The sequence below is a fragment of the Passer domesticus genome, chromosome 16 (assembly GCF_036417665.1).
Source record: "Passer domesticus isolate bPasDom1 chromosome 16, bPasDom1.hap1, whole genome shotgun sequence".
Lineage (NCBI taxonomy): Eukaryota > Metazoa > Chordata > Aves > Passeriformes > Passeridae > Passer > Passer domesticus.
In genome coordinates, this window is record NC_087489.1 from 1,503,020 (window position 1) to 1,522,137 (window position 19,118).

Genomic DNA, 19,118 nt, shown 5'->3' on the forward strand with positions numbered 1-19,118 from the left:
CCGTGTGCAGGGAATTAGAGGAGAACAGAAGTAATGCAAAAAGAGTGAACTTGAGTCAGTGAATGTGAGAGACCTGTGGAGGTTTTCCTCATGGCCAGAATGCATAGCAGAGAGAACAGGAAAAGAAACAGTCTTCATTAGTGGTTTAATTGTTTTAATTTGGACAAGGAGTGCACTTTGGAAATTAATCCACTGAATGTTCTCATAGTCTGTTCTTTATTTGACTTGTGAAATCAGCTTGGATCAAGGAAGCTGAGTTGCTTTTGGATGAAACTAAACTGGAAGCTGTGGTCCTGCTCGTGTTGGACTGTGGGATCCCAGTGGAGCTATTCCAAACTAAAACTCCAAGGACATATTCCATGTGGGTTTCAGGTCTGCAGACCTTCCTGCCTGGTCCCATTGCTGCTTGTGGGTGTGGGCACAGCAAATCCTCATGGGGCAGTTCAGAGACCATCACTGGAGAAGGCTGTGCCATTGTGGAAGGGGCTGCAGCAGAAAAGATACACGTTGACTACAGTAATTCTGAAAGGTGTGGGCACAGAGTTTTTAGGAAGATTACAGTACAGGAGGTGAAAATAGGTCTGTAAGAAAATAGGGATCTGTTTTGGCAAGTAATTCCCACAGTGAAGCTTAGAAGCCATATAGAAGACAATGCAATTAGCTGGACTAAGCTGAAGTAGTCTAAGTCTTAAATACAGGTTTTATTATTCTTTTAATTTTCTCTGAATGTGTACTATATGAACAAGTTTTGAAAATGAAGCAGCAGTGAAAGTCTTCAAGAAGAAACAAACAAAAAAACACCTAAATTGAGAACAAGTGAAGCATTTATATAGACTGTTATTGATAAAAGGTGCAGGTAAATACACATCCTAAGGTGTTAAAGAAGTAGCTGAAAAACTGAGCAGGAGAATCCTTCCAAAGGAGTTAGCTTGGAAACTTCTCAGTCTTTCAGTTGAAAGCCACCTGAAATGAACGTACAAGCGTACACTGAAAAAATTATTGCACTTTTAAGAATTAACAAAATAAATCTTGTCATCTACAATGTTTGGGTTTTTTGTTTTAACTGTTAGATTTTTCCTGTGGTTTTTAGTGAAGCTGTTTGATTTGTGGTATGAAGTTCTGACAGAAATGAGCAATCTTGACTGTGAGTAATCTCTTGCCATATTATTGCCAATATCAAGAGGAATAAAATTTCCAAGGAATGCATCTTTTTGTAATTTTATTTTTACTGTGTTTTAGTTTCCTTGGTAGGTTTCAGCAGCAGTGTGGCAGGGAGATGTGAAAGGCTGGCATGTTAAGGATTATGGCAAGGCATTATGCACATTTATGCACTCCATGCTCAAGTAAAATGGCATGTGTTTGTCTAAAGCCTCAGAGCCACTCACTCTGTTCTCATTGTATCTGCAAGCATGAGTATCTGTTAAGATGCCTTTATTGTAACTTGTATTTTGGTCGTAGTTGAGTGTAGGGAACATTTCTACAAGTCGATTGAATAGCTTGAGTTAACACTGATGTTCCTTGTTTTGGAGGGTTGACCTCTCCTGTTGGAGAGGATGACCCCCAGAAACCATTTCCAGCCCAAATTATTGTTTGTTTCTGTTAAAAAAAAAAGGAAGAAATTGAAAGCAATTTCTAGAAATGTGTTCTTAAGATATCCTCGTATGCTCTTTTAGTAATGCATTTTCATTTATGTTATTTTCAGATCATTCTTAGATTGTGTTTTGCTTAAGTGCAAAACATAGGGAAGAGCAGAAATACATGAAAGGGTCTGAGAGGTAAAGATATAAATGTAGTTTGGCACTTGCTAAGACTGTTTTCAGAAATCTCCAAGAGTTAAACCTAGCATGCTTTTCTCTTAGTGAAAATTTTCACAAGATTAGGTACCCTGACTTCAAAGTCAGTGACTATTCTGTGTATTTTGTCTCCTTGTCCTTAATTTTCTGGGTGCTTCATAACAGGCAATTTTTTTTTTCTGGTGTCTTTTCATCTTTTCAGGTTTTGTTCATGTGTTACATGTTTCATGGTTTTAATCCATGAATGCCTTTGTTTTAAATACATAAGTGTTAATTCATGTTTTTCTGTACTGCTTCTACTAACTTATTAGATTGCAGGGAAACTGTTGAGGCAGTCATTATTTAATAGATTATAAGTAAGAAAATTGCCTAAAGGAGGGGAAATAATGTAAAATTTTGACTTAATGTTTTTCCTCTGAGTGATCACATTAAGATTATTTCATTGCCCTAATCAAAAATTAATTAAGTAACATTAATAAGTAGCTTATAGCTTGTGGATTTATGTGACTATCTCTTCTCACTGCTGTGTCATGCAGCTGAAGCAGTAATAAGCAGGGGCCTCCAGATAAATTCTTTCCTTCTCCTTCCCATAGCAACAGGCAGGAGGGGAGTTTGGGTAAAGTTCTTCAGAAGATTCCTTTGCATGCTGTCATGGTAAGGTCTGAAATAACCTGTTGGGAACAGCACCATGAATATTTGTCTCAGATGCTCAAGATTGGGATTTTTGCTTTGTGGGAGCCTCTCTGCCTCTGAGCCAACCGAAGCTAAACATGGCTATGGGGCTAAATAAGCTTTGACAGGGCAGATGAAACAAAACATTATTTGGGTAACTATTTTGTTAACTACCTCGTGGTACTTCTCTTCAGTGCTTCTTTGGGCTCCAAGTCATCCTTTCTGATAAAATGTGAATTGGGAAACCTGATCTCTGAATTACAAAACAGAAAGATGTATTCCTACAGACAGGGTGGGATGTTACTTTGGTGAGCCATGACTGAGGCTGTGTGCTGTTGGGTATTGTGTTTATCAAGCAGCTGCAGTTTATAGAAAGCACTAAATGTTCTCCAATACCTGGTCAGGTTAATGTCAGAGCAGTTTAACACTGACTACTTGGAAGTGTCTGGCCACACTGTGTGCTTTTCCCTGGGGAAAATTCTCTTCCAAGGTTACCACTGAAAAAATACTGTTTATACTTTCTAGGTACTTTCTTTATATTCTTTTTTTCCTATTTTTTAAACTCTCAAAATGTAACAGTTGGGGGTTTTTTTAAAAGTGAACTATAAATTTCTTTATTGCCTGTTAGGGAAGTACATGCTGTTGATTACGTTGCTTCAGTCTGACAGGAAGATTTAAGGTCAGAGGGATTTTGGAGATGCTAAAAGGGTATTTCCGTATGGAAGAGGAGTATTGCTCATTCTGAGAAGTTGGTTCACTGTATAGTCAAATCATTCCCAATTTTTAGGGACATAAACTCCCTGCTCACAATACTGTCACCTGGTCAGTTTCAGCTTGTGGGTTTAATTTGTTTTGCAAGCTGAATTTCATTTAAACCATTCTCTAAGAAATGTGATGGTCACAGCAGAGCAGTGGAATAGGTTAATCATGGCTGGTTGCTAGGTGTTCACTCTGCCTCCTCAACCAAATATGATTAGGTGTGTTTGATAAGTAAAACTGTTGTGTGCTCACACCTTTAGGGGCGTCCATTGAGAAAAGGCAGCCAGCAGTGAGTTAAAACTCTTGACCTTCCAGAAAAGGGGGCCTAGGAAAGAGTTTTGCCCATCATAAACTAGATAAAACAGTACATAACCCTATAAATGAGCTTTTACTTTGTGTGTTGCCAGCCCATGATAACACCTGGGAACTCTCATCTGTAAAGGAACAGGCTTGAATATCTGGTTTCTTGAATGAAAAGCAATTTGTCTTGTTGTGCAGGTAGCATGGTAACTACTTACCTTTCCACTGCAGAGATTGTAACTTTGTTCTGGTCATGAACTCCCACTGGGAAATTTTCCTGAAACCTCATGACAGAAGCATTAGAATGAAACAGTTCTGAGTCAGTGCAGTATTGTATTGAAATGTTGTGATTCCCAAAGATTTTTTTCAAAGAATTTTAAAGGCCAAAATTAATTTCTAAAAGCAGTGGTTTATAAAACACTGGAATTAATCCAGTTAATGTCCAGTTAATACGGGTAAATCCAGTAATTCAAAAATCTTTTTGAGTTTGTGGTTGTGACTTAAAACTATTCCAGTTTCACTGCCTTCTCCTCTGTCATCCTGATACTAGTTTAGCTCTCTGTACTGGGGGTGACCATGCATGCCAAGTTTCATGGATGTTTTCCAGTGGCAGCATTTAAGAACCAGCCATTTTAAGTATTGCTGTATTTTGAAGATTACAGCAGTGAACCAGTTTTAGCTTAGTGGTTTGAATATATGAATTGTTGTCCTCTTTGAAATGGATTGTACCATGAGAAGGAAATGGCTGAAACAAAAATAGACCATCTCTTTGTTTTTACAAATGGTTTTAATTACCCTGTGCAGCTCTCTGCAGTGCCTGCTCTTGCCAGGCTTTTGGAAATGAAGCAAAAGGCATATGCTGTTCATGTACATTCTTTGAGCATTTCTTAAAAGTTAGTAAAAGCTAACATCCTCCTAATGAGGAAGGAAATCCATTGGGAAGTTGTCTGAGTTGGTGGCAATGCCAGTTTTATTCCTTTTGTCCTGCCTGCCACAGTTTTAGTCTAAAAACAGCTTGTGCTTGGGGAATTTCTGATATACTACTGAACGTGTGAAAAACTGTCAAATTATGCTTGTCTTTCTTGGACTTTTTTATATAGCAGTTCTGTTTCTTTAGACATCTTTTTCCCATTCTTTTATTCAGAATCACAAGTGCTGCATGTGTGTAGGAAAAAGTCACATGAGCTATTTCTGCTGAGATGCAGGTTTTACAAGCAGGCTTCTTGTTGCAGAGCAATGCCAATGACTGAATTCACTATAATTTTGCTGTAAGTCTCCAGTTTGGGAGGCCTGAAGGCAGTTTAATTTCAACTGCAAGCAGTGTTGGAAGTGTTTTTCTCCTCAGGCTGAAGCTGATAGACCAGTTTTTCTAACCTGTGCCATTTGCACAAGGAGCACTACCTGGTGATCCCAGGTATTCAGGGAAAAGTTAAAGTGAATATCACTGGGTGTCTGCCTACAATGTTTCCAGAGCTATTCTGCCTTTCATTGGGCAATGTCTTTGCTTTGGTAGGCAGTATGAATGTTTTTCAGCATTTCCAACTTAAAAACTTCAGGTTCAGAAGAGTTTCCCATTCTCAGTTCTCTCTTGAAGTGGTGGGTATTTAGGAACAAGGAATCAGCGCTGAGAATTACTGTTGCATAAATAATTGTTTCTAGAAAAGGTCTTCAAGATTGATAGTATGTCATTGCTTAGTGCTTGCTGCTGTAATTTAAGATCTGTTTGTGACAGTAATTTTTTGATGCCACTGTTGTATATCAGTATAGTGTCACACTCATCATTCATGTTGCATTGAGGTCACAGGAAGTTAGTTAAACAAAATTCAGGATGAGTTTACAGGGTAAAGAGTCTCACTCTCTTTACCACAGAGAATGTGATATTTCTCTCTAAAATCTCGCATTACTTGTACTCTCTCACACATTTCATTGTCACCCTCTCACTTGTGTGCTCTGAGACACCAGAACATTTCTGTGTGTTGAGGTGGGATAGCCAGTGTCTCTTCTGTGCTTTGCGGAGGATGGAACTAATGGTGTCTGTCACTGTTTATTGTGCTTCAGGTTCCTGTTGGTGATAACAAACTACTTCACATATGGATGTTTTATATCCTCTGGGAGTCAAGAGTTGTTTTTTGCTAGTCCTTTGCTTCAGAATCTGGCTTACTTCAGCTTCCATAAATCTTCAGTGGGAGCTAATGCTGCTTGTTTTTTTCCTTATTTGGAATATCCATCTCTTTAAAGCTACAGTCTGTTTTCCTGTTGGGCTGACAGGAAATGGAATGACATATGTGATGTGACATAACCCTGTTGGCACTCTCCTCTTTGAAGCACAGGCTGTTTTGCTGGTCAGGCATCTGTGCTGGAGTCTTATCAGAGCGAAGGCATCCTGGCCTTGACACAAACACTCCTGTTTTATTCTTGCAAGAAGTGCCCTTTGTTATCAATCAAAGCCATTTTAACTCTTGTTTAGCTGATTTATGCATGTTTTCATCCCTACTTTGTTCATCTCAATTTAGCATCTTCATTACATTCTCTATAAGGTGTGTTTCCTCATAGCAGTAAAGGATTCAATAGAAAAGTTCAGAATGGTGGCTCTAGAGAAGAGATTGAGATGATCTCACATGTAGAATTAGATCTGTTGATTTAGAGAAGATGTAACTTCTGACTCTTGGTGTACCACTATCCTTGGAAAGGGTGCGGGAATGATCATCTGTAAGGAGCTGTAAAAAGAAAATTATTCCTGTGTTGAGCCAGGAGTACAGTAGGTCATATATATCGTATATATGGTTTAGGTATGAAAAAAAATATACAATTTTTAGACAGGGTAGTAGATGAAGCTTCTACTTCAGCATTAAGAATTTCTCGTTAGTAAGTCTACTGTAGGGCCAGGAAGGAGTTGGGCACCTTTTTCATTTGTTTTTATATGTTTTGCTTGTTGCTCCTTGCAGCCTCTGAAGGTCATGTCACTTGGTTTGCTTCCCAAACCGATTAAACTGTATTCCCCACAAGCATATTTTTAGCTTCTGTATTGAATTGGCTCCAGTCTTATCTTTCAGTCAGGATGACTCTTGTTTCTCTCAGAGCAGCTGTGTGGACGTTGGCTTGTACCTGGATAACCTGAGCATGGAGGCTGCAGGGAGCTGTGCCTGTGCTGGCTCTGATGGCAGGGGAGACAGGAGCACACAGCTCAGTAATCCAGCCCACGGCCTGTTTTCAGACCCATCATGTATCTGACATTGGTGCAAAAACCAATTCAGGCATTTGAAATTCCAGCAGTTGTATTCTGGCACAGACTGCTTGGATTTTCCGGACTTCTTGGTGAACGGATGGACTACTGCTCAAAAAGTCATGGCCAGAGGGAGCCAAGCTGCACTCTGTGTTAAACCTCTCTGATCCCTTCCTTATATAAATATCCCGTGATGCAAACCTCATAATTGTTTTCCTTTCCAACGTGTACTCAACACTCTTATAATCTGTGTCTATTCTTTTCTCCCTGGTTGATTACTCAGCAGTTTCTTTCTGTCTTTTGACTTGTTTGAGCAAACTTGACCACGTCCTTAAAACTTATTTTAGGGGAAAAAAAAAAAGTGTAAACCACTAAAACCAGCTTTGTCTAACCACATTTCACTTTAAGATGAAACTTGAACAGTTAAAGTAACTGCAAATTTGCTAAGCAAGTAAGTTGCCAAACTCCCTGTATGTGTCTGGGCTCACTGTGTAGTTATAGCTAACATTAAAGAGAAAAACCTTTTCCACAGTATGCATGCCTTCAGTTAAATAGAGGGTTCAGTGTTTGGGGGGAAGGAGAAAAAGTATTTCTAAATTTCTCACACACAAAAAAGTGCATGCATTTATTTTGTACCTGTTGATAAAAGAGACATATTACATTTTACATGCAGTTTTTTGAACAAAATTCTGTATATTTTATGGGCTTTTCCCCAAAATTTTGTATTCTTGTTACATTTTTGAACCTGAGTGAGGTTCTCAAAACCATTTTTAAAATTACTGGGTATGTTAAAAGAATTTTTTTCATTATGCAGGTTTTTTTTCTCCAATGTTGAAATTGCAAAAGCACTCTGAATGGGAACACCTGCAAAGACCAGCTTAGCCTATTCTTAAAATTAATTACTAAACATAAGACTTAAAGCAGCCAACAATGTGCAATTATTTCAGTATTTTTTTAAATTATAAAGAGCATGTGCCAATGTATTTCCAAAGCTATGCGTGTGTAATACAGTCACAGGGTTTCATTCTCACCTCGGTGCCTCCTTTCAAATAAAGAGAAAACAAAATTACCTTCTTCAGTAAGCTGGTTCCTTACCAGATAAATTTCAGTGCTGAATGAAGTCATCCAAGGTAAATTGGTGTTACATTGAAGGTCTCCCAATCCACTGATAGCATTCTTTTTTTGTCGATACTCCCTGATTTTTGTGGGTTGAGCAGCTCCTGCCCAGCTCTTCCTTTTCTTTGGTTTAACCACAAAGCTCTGAAAAGGGTGGGGATAAAAGCAGCTTTCTTGTGATTTCTTAGAAAAATAACAGATCCTCCTTTGCTGCCTTCCTTTTTCCCAGTGCAGCATTTGGGTTGCACTCTCCTCCTCCTTTTACCCCTTGCACAGTAAACTGTGGTAGAGATTTGTTGTCTTGGGTGGAAACACCCCACAGCACTGGGGCAGGCCAAGGGGGCAGCTGCTGGCAAAGCACTGCAGGTGGGATTCAGAGAGCAGGACCAAAAGAATGCTGGTCTGAATTTCCTGCTGTGAAGCAGAGTTATTTTAAGCAGTGTTTGTCCAAACCTGCCTGAGTGCCAGCAATGGTGCGTGCAATTATGAAGCTGAGTATAATTTGTATAATAATTTACATATTATGGTAGGATGTTATAGAACCAAACCTCCCTTGGAGCAGGTATGCAGCCACTGAGGAAGTTCATACAACTATTTCAATAGTTTATTTTTAGTTGCAAGAAGATACTCTGTCTCTATTCTATCTTTTTATATGCCGAACAATTTGTCTTGGTCATTTATGAGAAAATCATACTTACCTGATCATGGTCTGAACATCCATTACACTGCCCAGTCATTCTGTCACAGCTCTCAAACCTTTCAGCTGATGTTCCTAAATTTCAGATTCTGACAGTTTCTTGGAAGCGAGTTGCAGCATCTGAGAGAAAAATGGCAATAGGAGTTTGCTATAATTTAAAACAAAACAAAACCAGAACAACAAAACACCAACCAACAAAAAAACCCCTCAAAACCCAGCCCAAACCACACAAAATCCCTAAATATCCATGAAGATGTGTTTGATTTTCTACTACTGAAAAAAACCTGAACATGCATTCTAACCTTTGGAATGACAGTTTCAACTTGAGAAAGTGCTTGTAGCATGACATTGAATTTATAAAGAGATTTGCTTTTCACATTCCTAAGTACCATTTCTATTATAATAAAACTAGATGGAATCTAGTTTTATTATAATAGAATCATTTAATCATTTAATAATGATTGAGGAGTGGTTTTTAAATTTTCTGATTAGGCTTACAAGTAGCCCTAGGCCGATTCTGAGTTGAAATCATCTGCAGCTTTTAATAGAATAGTTTTTTTACACATAAACAAAATATGTTTGGTGTATTTGTTACATAAATAAAGAGGAGTAAAATGTTTAAAATTAAGTGTAAATAGACAGTAGCTGAATATGTGTGACTGATGGTGTTACTGCCTTTTGCACTCTCTTTTGCTTCCTTCTAAGTCTACTTCATTAATTACCACAGATTCTTCTTTGGCTAATCAGTATATTTTAGCTTAGTTTCCTAACAGAATTAGGTGTACATAATTCCACCTGCTCTCTTCCCATTTTCCTGTGTGTTGCACTACAGACTTTCTAAATTACTAATCCATTTGAGCTAAAAACTGATGGAGATGGAGGTGGAGAAGTTGATGAAATTTCTATGAGTTGTGAAAAATCCAGATCAAGTATATACATGCATGGTAGGGAAGGGACTTAAATTAGTGCCCAGCTGAGAGAAAAGCTGCAGTGTGTTTTCTGTGATTATTCTTTGCTGGAAGCTTGGCATGGAACCAGTGTTCTGCTTGTGGAGTCTTTCCCAGCGGACAATTAGCAAGAGTGGAAGAGGCACTGGAGTCAAGGTATTGAAAAACATGGAAAGAGAGGTAGGGATGTTGAAGTGCAGGGCAGAGGTAAATTGTTGCTTCCTTTTTCTTCTTCCTCTGGAACTCTGCTTTTCCTGGTTAATTAATGGAGCTTACCTGTACAGCCTCTAGATTTGAGCAAGAGTACAATAAAATGAGTCTCTTGAGTTTTATTGTTCAAAAATAATTAGAAACTTTCTAGCAGCTGAGAGAACTAAACAATATGTAGTACAGTTTATTTTTTTAGAAGTTTTGGCAGGCAGTGTATTCCTGGAATTTTCCTTAAGCTGGTTGTTGGTGAAGGTCGTGTGTCTCATCATTTATACTTCCACAAGAGTTAACTCAGCAGGTGTTTGCAGGACACTCCTTTCAGATGTGGTTAAGCTGCTAGATTGTCTTTGTATCTTCTCAATGGAAATTATCAAATGTTACTAAAATAATTTTAATGAGTGTATTTGCTGGATTAGAAATCAAAGTTGGCTTTAACACATGCTTCTGAATGACTGTTGTATGGTGTAAATGCTTAGTGTGGGAGTTGAGTGTAGAGAGTGATCCCCTTCAGGGATCCCAGGTGGATTCTGTGCAGTGTTATTTCTCCAGGTGGGAACTGGCAGCTCTTTTGTAAATCCAAACTCCTTCAGATATTCAGTGTGTCTGTGCTGGTCTAGGTGTAATCTGGTTGCTCTCATACAGCATAAAGGATACCCAGGGAGGTTGGTAGAATCAGTCACAGGAGCAGAATTAAGAATTGCCCTCTAAATCATTTAAATTTAGGCTACTTTTTAAAAACTTAGGTTAAAATCTTTTTCACCCTAACACAATTAAAATTTGTGTGATTCACATCTGAAATTTAGTAACAGCATTGAACTATACTAATAACACCAAATACTATTTGAGCAAGGCATTAGTACCTTTTTTGGTGGTGTCACATTTTGCAGTAGGAAACACTGGCATCAGCAAGCTGCAGGATACGAGAATTACCCATTTCACAACTTTCAAACACCTGTGGGATTACAATTTCCACAGTCACTGTCACAGACATTTGCTTCAAATCGCAGCCTCCATAAAGAAAATTGCCATATCAAGACCTGATCTCCTTGTACAAATTCTGGTTTCCTTGGTGTGAAAAATGCATATTATATGATTGGCTCTTTGCAAATATGAAAATTAATACTATATGTGTTATGTTGGAAAGTTATGCTGTATTAGTCTCTTTTAAGTAGTGCTGTATTGATGTCTTTTAAAGTAGTTAAATAGTTTTTTTGCTGTAGCATAATATTAAAATAGAAACTATGTGATGTAAGATACTTTTTGTAACTAGCTCAGGGAATGGGTAAGATAAGCAAGAAATTCTTTACATAGAGATAACAGCAACAAGACCCCAAAATCCCAAGAGAAGACCACCTTATCAGGAAAACCCAGACTTCGAGGAACCTTGGCAATTGATTTACAGGATGGGAGGGTGGGAGTTGAAGTTAAGCAGAAATACCTGTAGTTTGAAAGGAATGTTTGAATCGTGTATGAGATATATGAATGTGTAACAGGCTTTTAAGGGTTAATCCTTTGTTAGCAAGATGTGCTTTTGTGGCAGAATGCAAAAGCTCCAGGACGTCCGTAATTCTTTGCTTTTTTGTAGTCTTTTATTTTCCTAACTTTGATTGTCCAAATTCTTATTGTCCTAATTTTTATTACTACTTTATTACTATTAAACTTCTAAAATTGTATCACAAGTGAATGGTGTTTTTCACACTTGGTGTGGCTGAACATGTTTGGGGTTAGATAAACTGCTTGTGGTGTTATCAACTGTGGGTTTGTAAATGGAGTCTTTTGACTCATGATACAGATAGCAGCCGTCTAAGCTAACACTTTCCTTTCCTTGCTGGAAGTAATATGTGCAGAAAAGTGCTTGAGAGCTGGCACGGGATGTTTGCTCTGCGTTGGGATCCCGTCTGGTGGCTGCCCAGAGCAGAGCATCAGTGGGGGCTCGGGGCTGAAGAGGAGCTCCCTGGGCACAGCAGCTGAGGCCCATGAGAGGGGTCACCCAGAGAGGTGCACACATGGTTTGCAGGAGGCTCTGAGCAGGGACACCGTGGAAGGAGGGAACAGGACATGACAGGGATGCAGCAAGGGCTCTGGAAGTTGTATCCAGCAGGTTGTTCATTTTGCGATAGAGTTCAGTTGGTAAGAAATGCTGAGGTGAAATGTGTTTTAAAAATGAATAGGTGACAAGGGTATCTGGGTATTTCCAGAGTGATGACTGCGTTTAATTTAATAGTACACTATTTAATTTCTTTGGAAGCTCTATGATGCAGATTGTCCACTTTGTCTGCTCCCCCCACAAAAACCAAATACTGCAAGGAGGAACCTGTGCTGCCTTGGGCTGGGAGGATCAGACCAGCCTTGGTGTGAGGGATGGGGTGTGTCAAGAAGAAAAGTTGAGCAGTAATTGAAAATTGTTGTTTTCTTTCAAAAGTGATGTATTTCCTTTTTTATTTAAATGCTTTGTAGTGTTACAGCCCATCTGTAGACTTGCTCTGACCAAGTAAAACCAAAAAATATACACAAGCGGGTTTCTCTAAATTTGAACTTCCCTTTTTAATTTAATAATTTATTTTCAGTCTTTTTGCTGTGCCTGTGGATTGTGGTGTTTATTTTTAAAACCAAGTAGTACTTGACACAAAGATAAACCTACCCAGGATTTATGACACCAAGACAAGCAGATGTTTTGGACATGAGAGGTATAGCAAACTTTTGAATTAGAACATTATTTACTCATTAATTCACAGATTGAAGTGACAAAATCAAAAGACCTCTTTTGCCTAGGACCCAAATAGTTACAGGTCATGTAATAGAGACTGAGCCCTTTGTAAAGGATTTTCTGTGCTTTGGGAAATGGAAAGGAACTAGACAAAAACCAAGTATGGTGGGTTTGTTTGTACTGTAATGTATCCGCGTGTCAAAAGCCAGATGAATTTTTGAGCTTCTGCGTATTGAAATGTTTGCATTCTCTCTTCATGCAGATTCAAGATCCAGCCCATATTATGGCTGGCAGTGGGTCCAGATCAGGACCAGCCAGTGGGTTGTCCATGAAATCACAGCTTCAGATCACTGGTGAGCCTTTGGAAATTATCTGTCTTTTCTGCTTAGAAATGTGACACTCTTTTTCCACAATTAAGCAGAGTTTACTATGTTGCATTTCAGGAAGTTTTACATTGTGAAACACCCAAGAGAAGTCAGGATTGGTGTTAGGCCATCATTACTTAGCAACTACTTTATTCTGGGTTTAATCTAGAATGCATTTTGAAATGATACATATTGGTATAAAAGAAAAAAGAAAGGAGTGATTCTTTTTTTGTTGCTGTTAATTGTACAGGCAGTCCTGGAAATGTAATAGTGCATTATGATAGTGCTTGCACTTACTGAAACTTGGCATAATATCAAATCTAACACTTTTTCTTGATACTGCTGTTCATTGAAGTTGACTTATGGCTTCTCCCTTGTTACATGTCTTTATGGCTACCACTGAAGTGGATTAAAAAGGGGATAAATTTAATGAAAGCGTTGGGGAGAATATCACTGTAATTGAACACCTCTGGATTGTCTGGAGATGGATTTACATTACAGCCTTTATTTTTTGTAGTGCCTTACCAACAGAGCAGCAATTGAAACTTAATTATCAAGGTTTCCTCAAAGCCTTTTGCTTTCAGGAAATTTAACTTGAGGCCTCAAAACTGAATGGGAGATCTGCGGGTGTGTGCAGGTCTCAGTTTAGAAGCATCAAGAGAAAATTTTGTACCCTCAGTGTGAAGACCTGTGGGCATATGCAGTAGTTTCAGAAAAGGGATATTGTGGGGATGAAAAGAATGGTCAAAAACAGATAGAAAGCTTTACACTGGGCAGGAGGTTGGATCTCACTATTACACAGGCTGTAGCTGTCCCTCTGAGGTCACAAACTTGTGTTTCCTCAGTAGGCTGTGAGGCTGTAGAGAAATCTTGTCCCTACAAGTTGATATTGGGGAGAAATTGGAAGAGGTTCTTTACAGAGGTACCTCCTCCACACACAGATGGAGAGCAGAACCAAGGATTGAAGTGGTGACTGCTGTCCGAGGCTTTCCCCACTAAAGGCCTGAGACTCACACAAAGACAGTGAATAAATGCCTCAGTGTTTAAAATTGAAATTACTGAGGTATTTGAATTTCAGGTCGGAATTTCTGTAGATGTTCAGCCATGAGCTTCAGCAAACTGTTGCTGGTGTTACCTCCCACCTGCCCTACCCTCAGAACTCCATTCTGCTGCCCTCAATTAGTTTTAAATGAAGTTTCAGGGTGTCTAGGTAAGAACAAACTTAGAAAGTAGGTACAAATCTGCTGATTTCTGCTGCTCCCAGGCAGGTCTTTGAGATAATTAAGAGATGTTCAGGTATGAGGTGCTACAGCATAGAAGTACTGGGGACAGGAGGGAAAGGATGGGGAGCTCTTTGTGAAAATTAATGAGTTGAATTCTGTGAGATCTCTGTAATACACAGAGAAAGAGTTTTCCTTGGGAGCAGTTCAGAGCAGTTTATACTAAGCTACTTCTCTAAATCTCTAAAGGAGCATAGGCTATAAAGGGAATCTGGGGAGATTAGCCAGATGGGCCTGAATTAGTCATTTCTTTTTAAGGATGTAATGAGGCTGTGGTGGGTGACAAACACACAGAAGAGCAAGTTGTTTTTTGCAGAACAGTGAATTCAGGGGCCAACTGGAAATGATATCTTTGTCTTCAGTACTGTTTAGTGAATTCAGTGTTGCCAGTGAATCCAAGAACATCCGGGACTCAAATATCAGGGTAGACACACATCGTAAAGGAGGCAGCATAGCAGTTTTGTTTGGAAAGATGGGAATGCTGCAGTCAGTAATACTGAATGCTCAAAAAAAAAATCCAAACACCAAAAAAACCCCTCCCCACCAAAATTAAAGCTCTAGAGCTGCAACTCTTGTCCAGATTTGTTGTTGCTAGAGCAGGAGGTAGCTACTGGAACCCAGGGTTTGGATTCAGCTTTTCAGTATGTTTGTTTACCTACAGAAAACTTCATACAAAATTCATTTTCTCAGTGATGTTCTGTCCATGAGAAGTTGTGGCAATTTTCCACAGTGCCTTGATGAGAGGCAGATCATGTTTTGAGCTTTTTAACAAGCAGTGTAATAAACTCCAGGAATTCTGTTGGCTGGTGATAGACAGGAGACGCTTGTAGAGGATATTTTCTGCTTTCAACACCTAAGCACTTCTGTGGATCTTGTACTAGTTATGATTAATAAGAGTGCCTGATGTTGCAAAAGTATTGTTGCATGTTTTAGGCATTTGTGTGAGCTGTGGCATTGTATAAATGAGCTGGAATGAAGAGGGTTTTTATCCATCTAATGTGTTTTTTTACTTGAGTGTTACTGTCAAGCATCAGTGATCTGACACTTGAATACTGAAGCTCCCAACTGAAAAATACTATTTGTAATTGAAATCTTCCTGAGTAAATTACTGTTTTTTCTCTTTCTTAACAGTTATTTCAGCAAAACTAAAAGAAAAGAATAAATGGTTTGGACCTAGCCCTTATGTGGAAGTCTCAGTAGATGGACAGTCAAAGAAGACAGAAAAATGCAACAATACAAATAGTCCAAAGTGGAAACAGCATCTTACAGTGTAGGTTTGGTTTTATTTTCCAATTTATTTGAGCTAAATTAAAGCAATTGACAGTGGGCTTGAAGATTGTGTTTTTATTTTAAGCAAGGGGTCAAATGTGGCATGAGATGGTGACATGTATAATTTTTAGAGTAAATATAGTACAGTCTGAAACAGAGATTTATGAGCTGTTACACTCCTTGTATTTTGTATTGCTATGTGTGGCATATTAATGGAGCTCTAATTCTGTGAGTAATAAGGACAGTAATTTGATATTAAAATCGATGGTCCCATGCACATTTTTGTGGTCATATTTAAAGTTACAGCTTTCAGAAGTACTTCTTTCAGAAGAACAGTGTAGCTGTTCTTTGTGTCTCACTGTGGTGTACCATGCCATAACACAGGTAGTTGGCTCTCTCTTGTACACCTCTGGATTCAAGCACAAATCTAACATTCCCAATTAATTTATGCAAATTGTTAATACAAAACTAACATCAGAATCAAGATGAATACAGCTGTTGATGTTTGCTTGGCCCAGTATTTGTGTTGTGAATAAAGAAGATACATGAGTTCTATAAAATTTAGTTTTCTCTTAATGTCACATGGAACTCTGGGATAAACATCAGTCTGTGCTTGCACTCTGGACAGGCACTTTTCACAAGGGCATGCTGGATGGGATATTAGAAAGAAATTCTGCTGAGGCCCTGGCACAGGTTGCCCAGAGAAGCTGTGGCTACCCCATCCCTGGGAGTGTTCAAGGCCAGGCTGGATGGGGCTTGGAGCAACTTGGGATAGCAGGAAGTGGGGTGGAATGAGATGGGCTGTAATGTCCCTTCAATGCAAACCATTCAGTGATTCTGTGATTTGCTTGTGCCTAAATTGTAGATTATTCTTCTTGAAGCATCTGGAACATTGCCTGAGGAAAACTGTTTTTGTATCTGTACTTTTATTGTACTTTAGATTATTGTGAAGTTGCAGTTACTACTATTTACTACCTTACTTGCCGAGATGTATTAAGAAAAAGAAAATCTGGCATTTTATATGCATATAAGTGTACATGAGCAGAATTTTCTTTTACCTTCTAAAGCTTTCCGTTTTCATTTTTTAATGGGAATGTTTGTGCTGTGGTTTAATTTGTGCTGTGCAAATCCACACAATAATACACAGTAATGTGTCATTTTACTCTTGTTGAGTAAGAGCTGAGCACAGACACCCCCTGTGTATCAACTTCATTGGAAATTGCACTAAAGCTGCATGGAGCTTAGTGAAGTAAATTCGTTTTTAGGAAATATATTGGCACAGCTGCCTATATTCAGATTCAGGATAAAAAGGAAAAGTGTAGTGGCTTTTGCAAATGAGGGTAGGCCCCACTGGGGTTCTTCTCCATGGAGTTTGTTAGGTGGATCTCCTGAAGGGATTGGCTGACTGTGAAAGTCTGGACTTATCAATCACATACAGCTGAAATTATGCACTGAGAAAATAAGCAGTCATTTGTACTCATTTCTTACAATGAAAATAATTTAAAACTATATAAATGTTAGAATATTCCTTATAGAAAAAGAATATCAGCATTAAAAATTACTTTGAAGTTGTTGTCACGGAACATGCTGTGTATTACTATGTTGTATATGCTCTAGTTTTTCTATATTTCCCTTAAAATAGTAGTAATAAAATATGTATTTGGTCGATGAACAGTCTTGCAACAGTTTTGATTGACATGACGTATCCAGGTGACATAGAATGTGATAATTGGAAATTGTTTCATGTTACCACCATTATTTCTTTGTTTTTGAATTACTTCTAGTAACAGTGGAAGTAAATGGCTCAGTTCACGCCCTTCCCTACCAACAAATGCCCTTACAGTGCTCAACTTTTTCTTTTCAGAATTGTCACTCCTGTAAGTAAGTTAAACTTTCGAGTCTGGAGCCATCAAACATTAAAGTCTGACGTCCTTCTGGGAAGTGCTGCTCTGGATATTCACGAGACGTTGAAATCCAACAGTATGAAATGTAAGTCTGAGCCTCTGAATTGTCTGTTAGTGAACATGAATGCTGTGTGCACCTCTGGAAATGGCCCTTAAAGGTTCCTTTTAGTGCAACTAGTTGCTTTTATGAGCTTCCTACTACTTTTTCACTTAGTTTTGTCTTTTTTGGTTGTACACAACCTGCCATGGTGTCCCTGGAAACAAGATGTTTTTTGCCTTGCTAGTGTGTGCAAGACTGAGTGAAAGAAAAATTTCTTTTATAAGCTTAAAAATTCAAACTATGGTTTGAATTCTAGTGCTAGACTGGAAATGTGTAAAGTTATTTTTGTTCTAAATAGTGCTATGGGGTATGTTGTATTATTTCATTAATCTAGGATCTAGTTAGGCTTTGGGCAGTATGTGCATCCTGAGCAACTTGAAGGAGAAATACAGAATTGTACAGACCCATGCCAGCACTCGGGGCTGCAGCACAGAGCTCTGTGCTGTCCTGCTTTTGTTCTGTCCTTTGAGGAAGTGTTGGCATCCCAACTGTCACGTGGGTGTTGCAGATGGAGAATGCTGACAGCAGTGAGAGCTGCTCTCCTGGCAGTGTCAGTCCTGCTGAATCTGGGTGAAAATCCCCATGGATCAGTGTTCCTGCTGTCTGACACCAGGCACCTGTTGGAGCTCACTTGGGTTTGTTTCAAACCCTTTAGGCAAGAATGTTTATTTACAGTTCTGTTTCACTGAAAACTCTGATTATACCATTGGTCTGGGGATATGATGGAAAATGGTCACATACTGAATGTGAATCTGGATGTCATTAGGTAAATGTGAAGCTTTTTAGTCAGAAGACAGAAATTGTATCTGCTCTTAATCAAGGATAAAGTGAATTACACTTCCTAACTCTATATTGAGGGCAGATGCATTAATTGCTGTAGAAATGTGAGAGTCAATCTCTGCTGTCATGATAATCTTTTCTAGGCAGCAACAAGATTATGCTCCAGTTTTGCTCTTTTTGTAGAAACAATAACTTTCTAATGATGTATGAAAATGTTCAGTTTTACCACACAAAAAAAAATGGAGAGCTACAGCTGTAGGTTTGGGGGGTGTTTGGGCTTTTTTCCCCCTTTGATCACTGAGGTTTGCAATTGGCTTCTTGAATAAAAGGCCCTTTTTCCTCGTGCAGTAAGATAAGCTCCCTTTGTTCTTTGTTCTTTTCCAGTGGAGCAGGTAGTGGTGACGTTGCATCTCGTTGGTGACAGGGAGCCAGCAGAAGTGGTGGGAGATCTGTCAGTCTGTCTGGATGGGATGCAGGTTGACCCTGAGCTCCTGACCAATGGGGAAGCCTCAAGTACAAGAAGTGAGTAATTTTAAGTCCAAATCTACATATATCTGCTATGCAAAGCCATTTTTGGAGAAGCTTTAACACAGTCTCTAAGCACAATAACAGCAATTTCTGTAACTTTCTGTTCATAGAGATCAGAAATCTCATGCATTTTGAGGTGAAGTCATAGTTCACAGGGCAGACCTTCAGCCTTATTGCAACAAAAAACAGATCAGCATCTTTATTTTCTGGACTTTGCAAACTTTTATCTAGAGATCCCAAATGTTAATGAAAGCCTCTAGCTTCCCTGAATTTTAATAGCATTATAAACTGAAGAAATGCAAAGTTGGTTTGATCTCATCACATCCTAGTAATAAGTATTCTGCTTACTAGGAGACGTGGGTTTATATTAATTTTTTTTAAAATAGCTCATTTAAATGTATTCATAGATTTATTTCCCTGTGGAGAGCTGCAGAGGGGGATCTACTTTCTGTTTAGTTGGTGTGTACG

General features: G+C 38.7%; 1 protein-coding gene across 2 annotated transcripts in view; it reads left to right on the forward strand.

Moving 5' to 3' along the window:
• Window positions 1-19,118, forward strand: part of ITCH (itchy E3 ubiquitin protein ligase) — a 58,509-nt gene that overhangs the window by 12,626 nt on the left and 26,765 nt on the right. For both annotated transcript variants that reach the window (XM_064391155.1, XM_064391156.1), the window contains exons 2-5: window positions 12,687-12,777; window positions 15,201-15,339; window positions 17,203-17,327; window positions 18,507-18,644. In XM_064391155.1, the coding sequence (XP_064247225.1) occupies window positions 12,708-12,777; window positions 15,201-15,339; window positions 17,203-17,327; window positions 18,507-18,644 (472 nt within the window). In that variant the 5' untranslated portion in view covers window positions 12,687-12,707. The remainder of the gene's footprint in view (window positions 1-12,686; window positions 12,778-15,200; window positions 15,340-17,202; window positions 17,328-18,506; window positions 18,645-19,118) is intronic.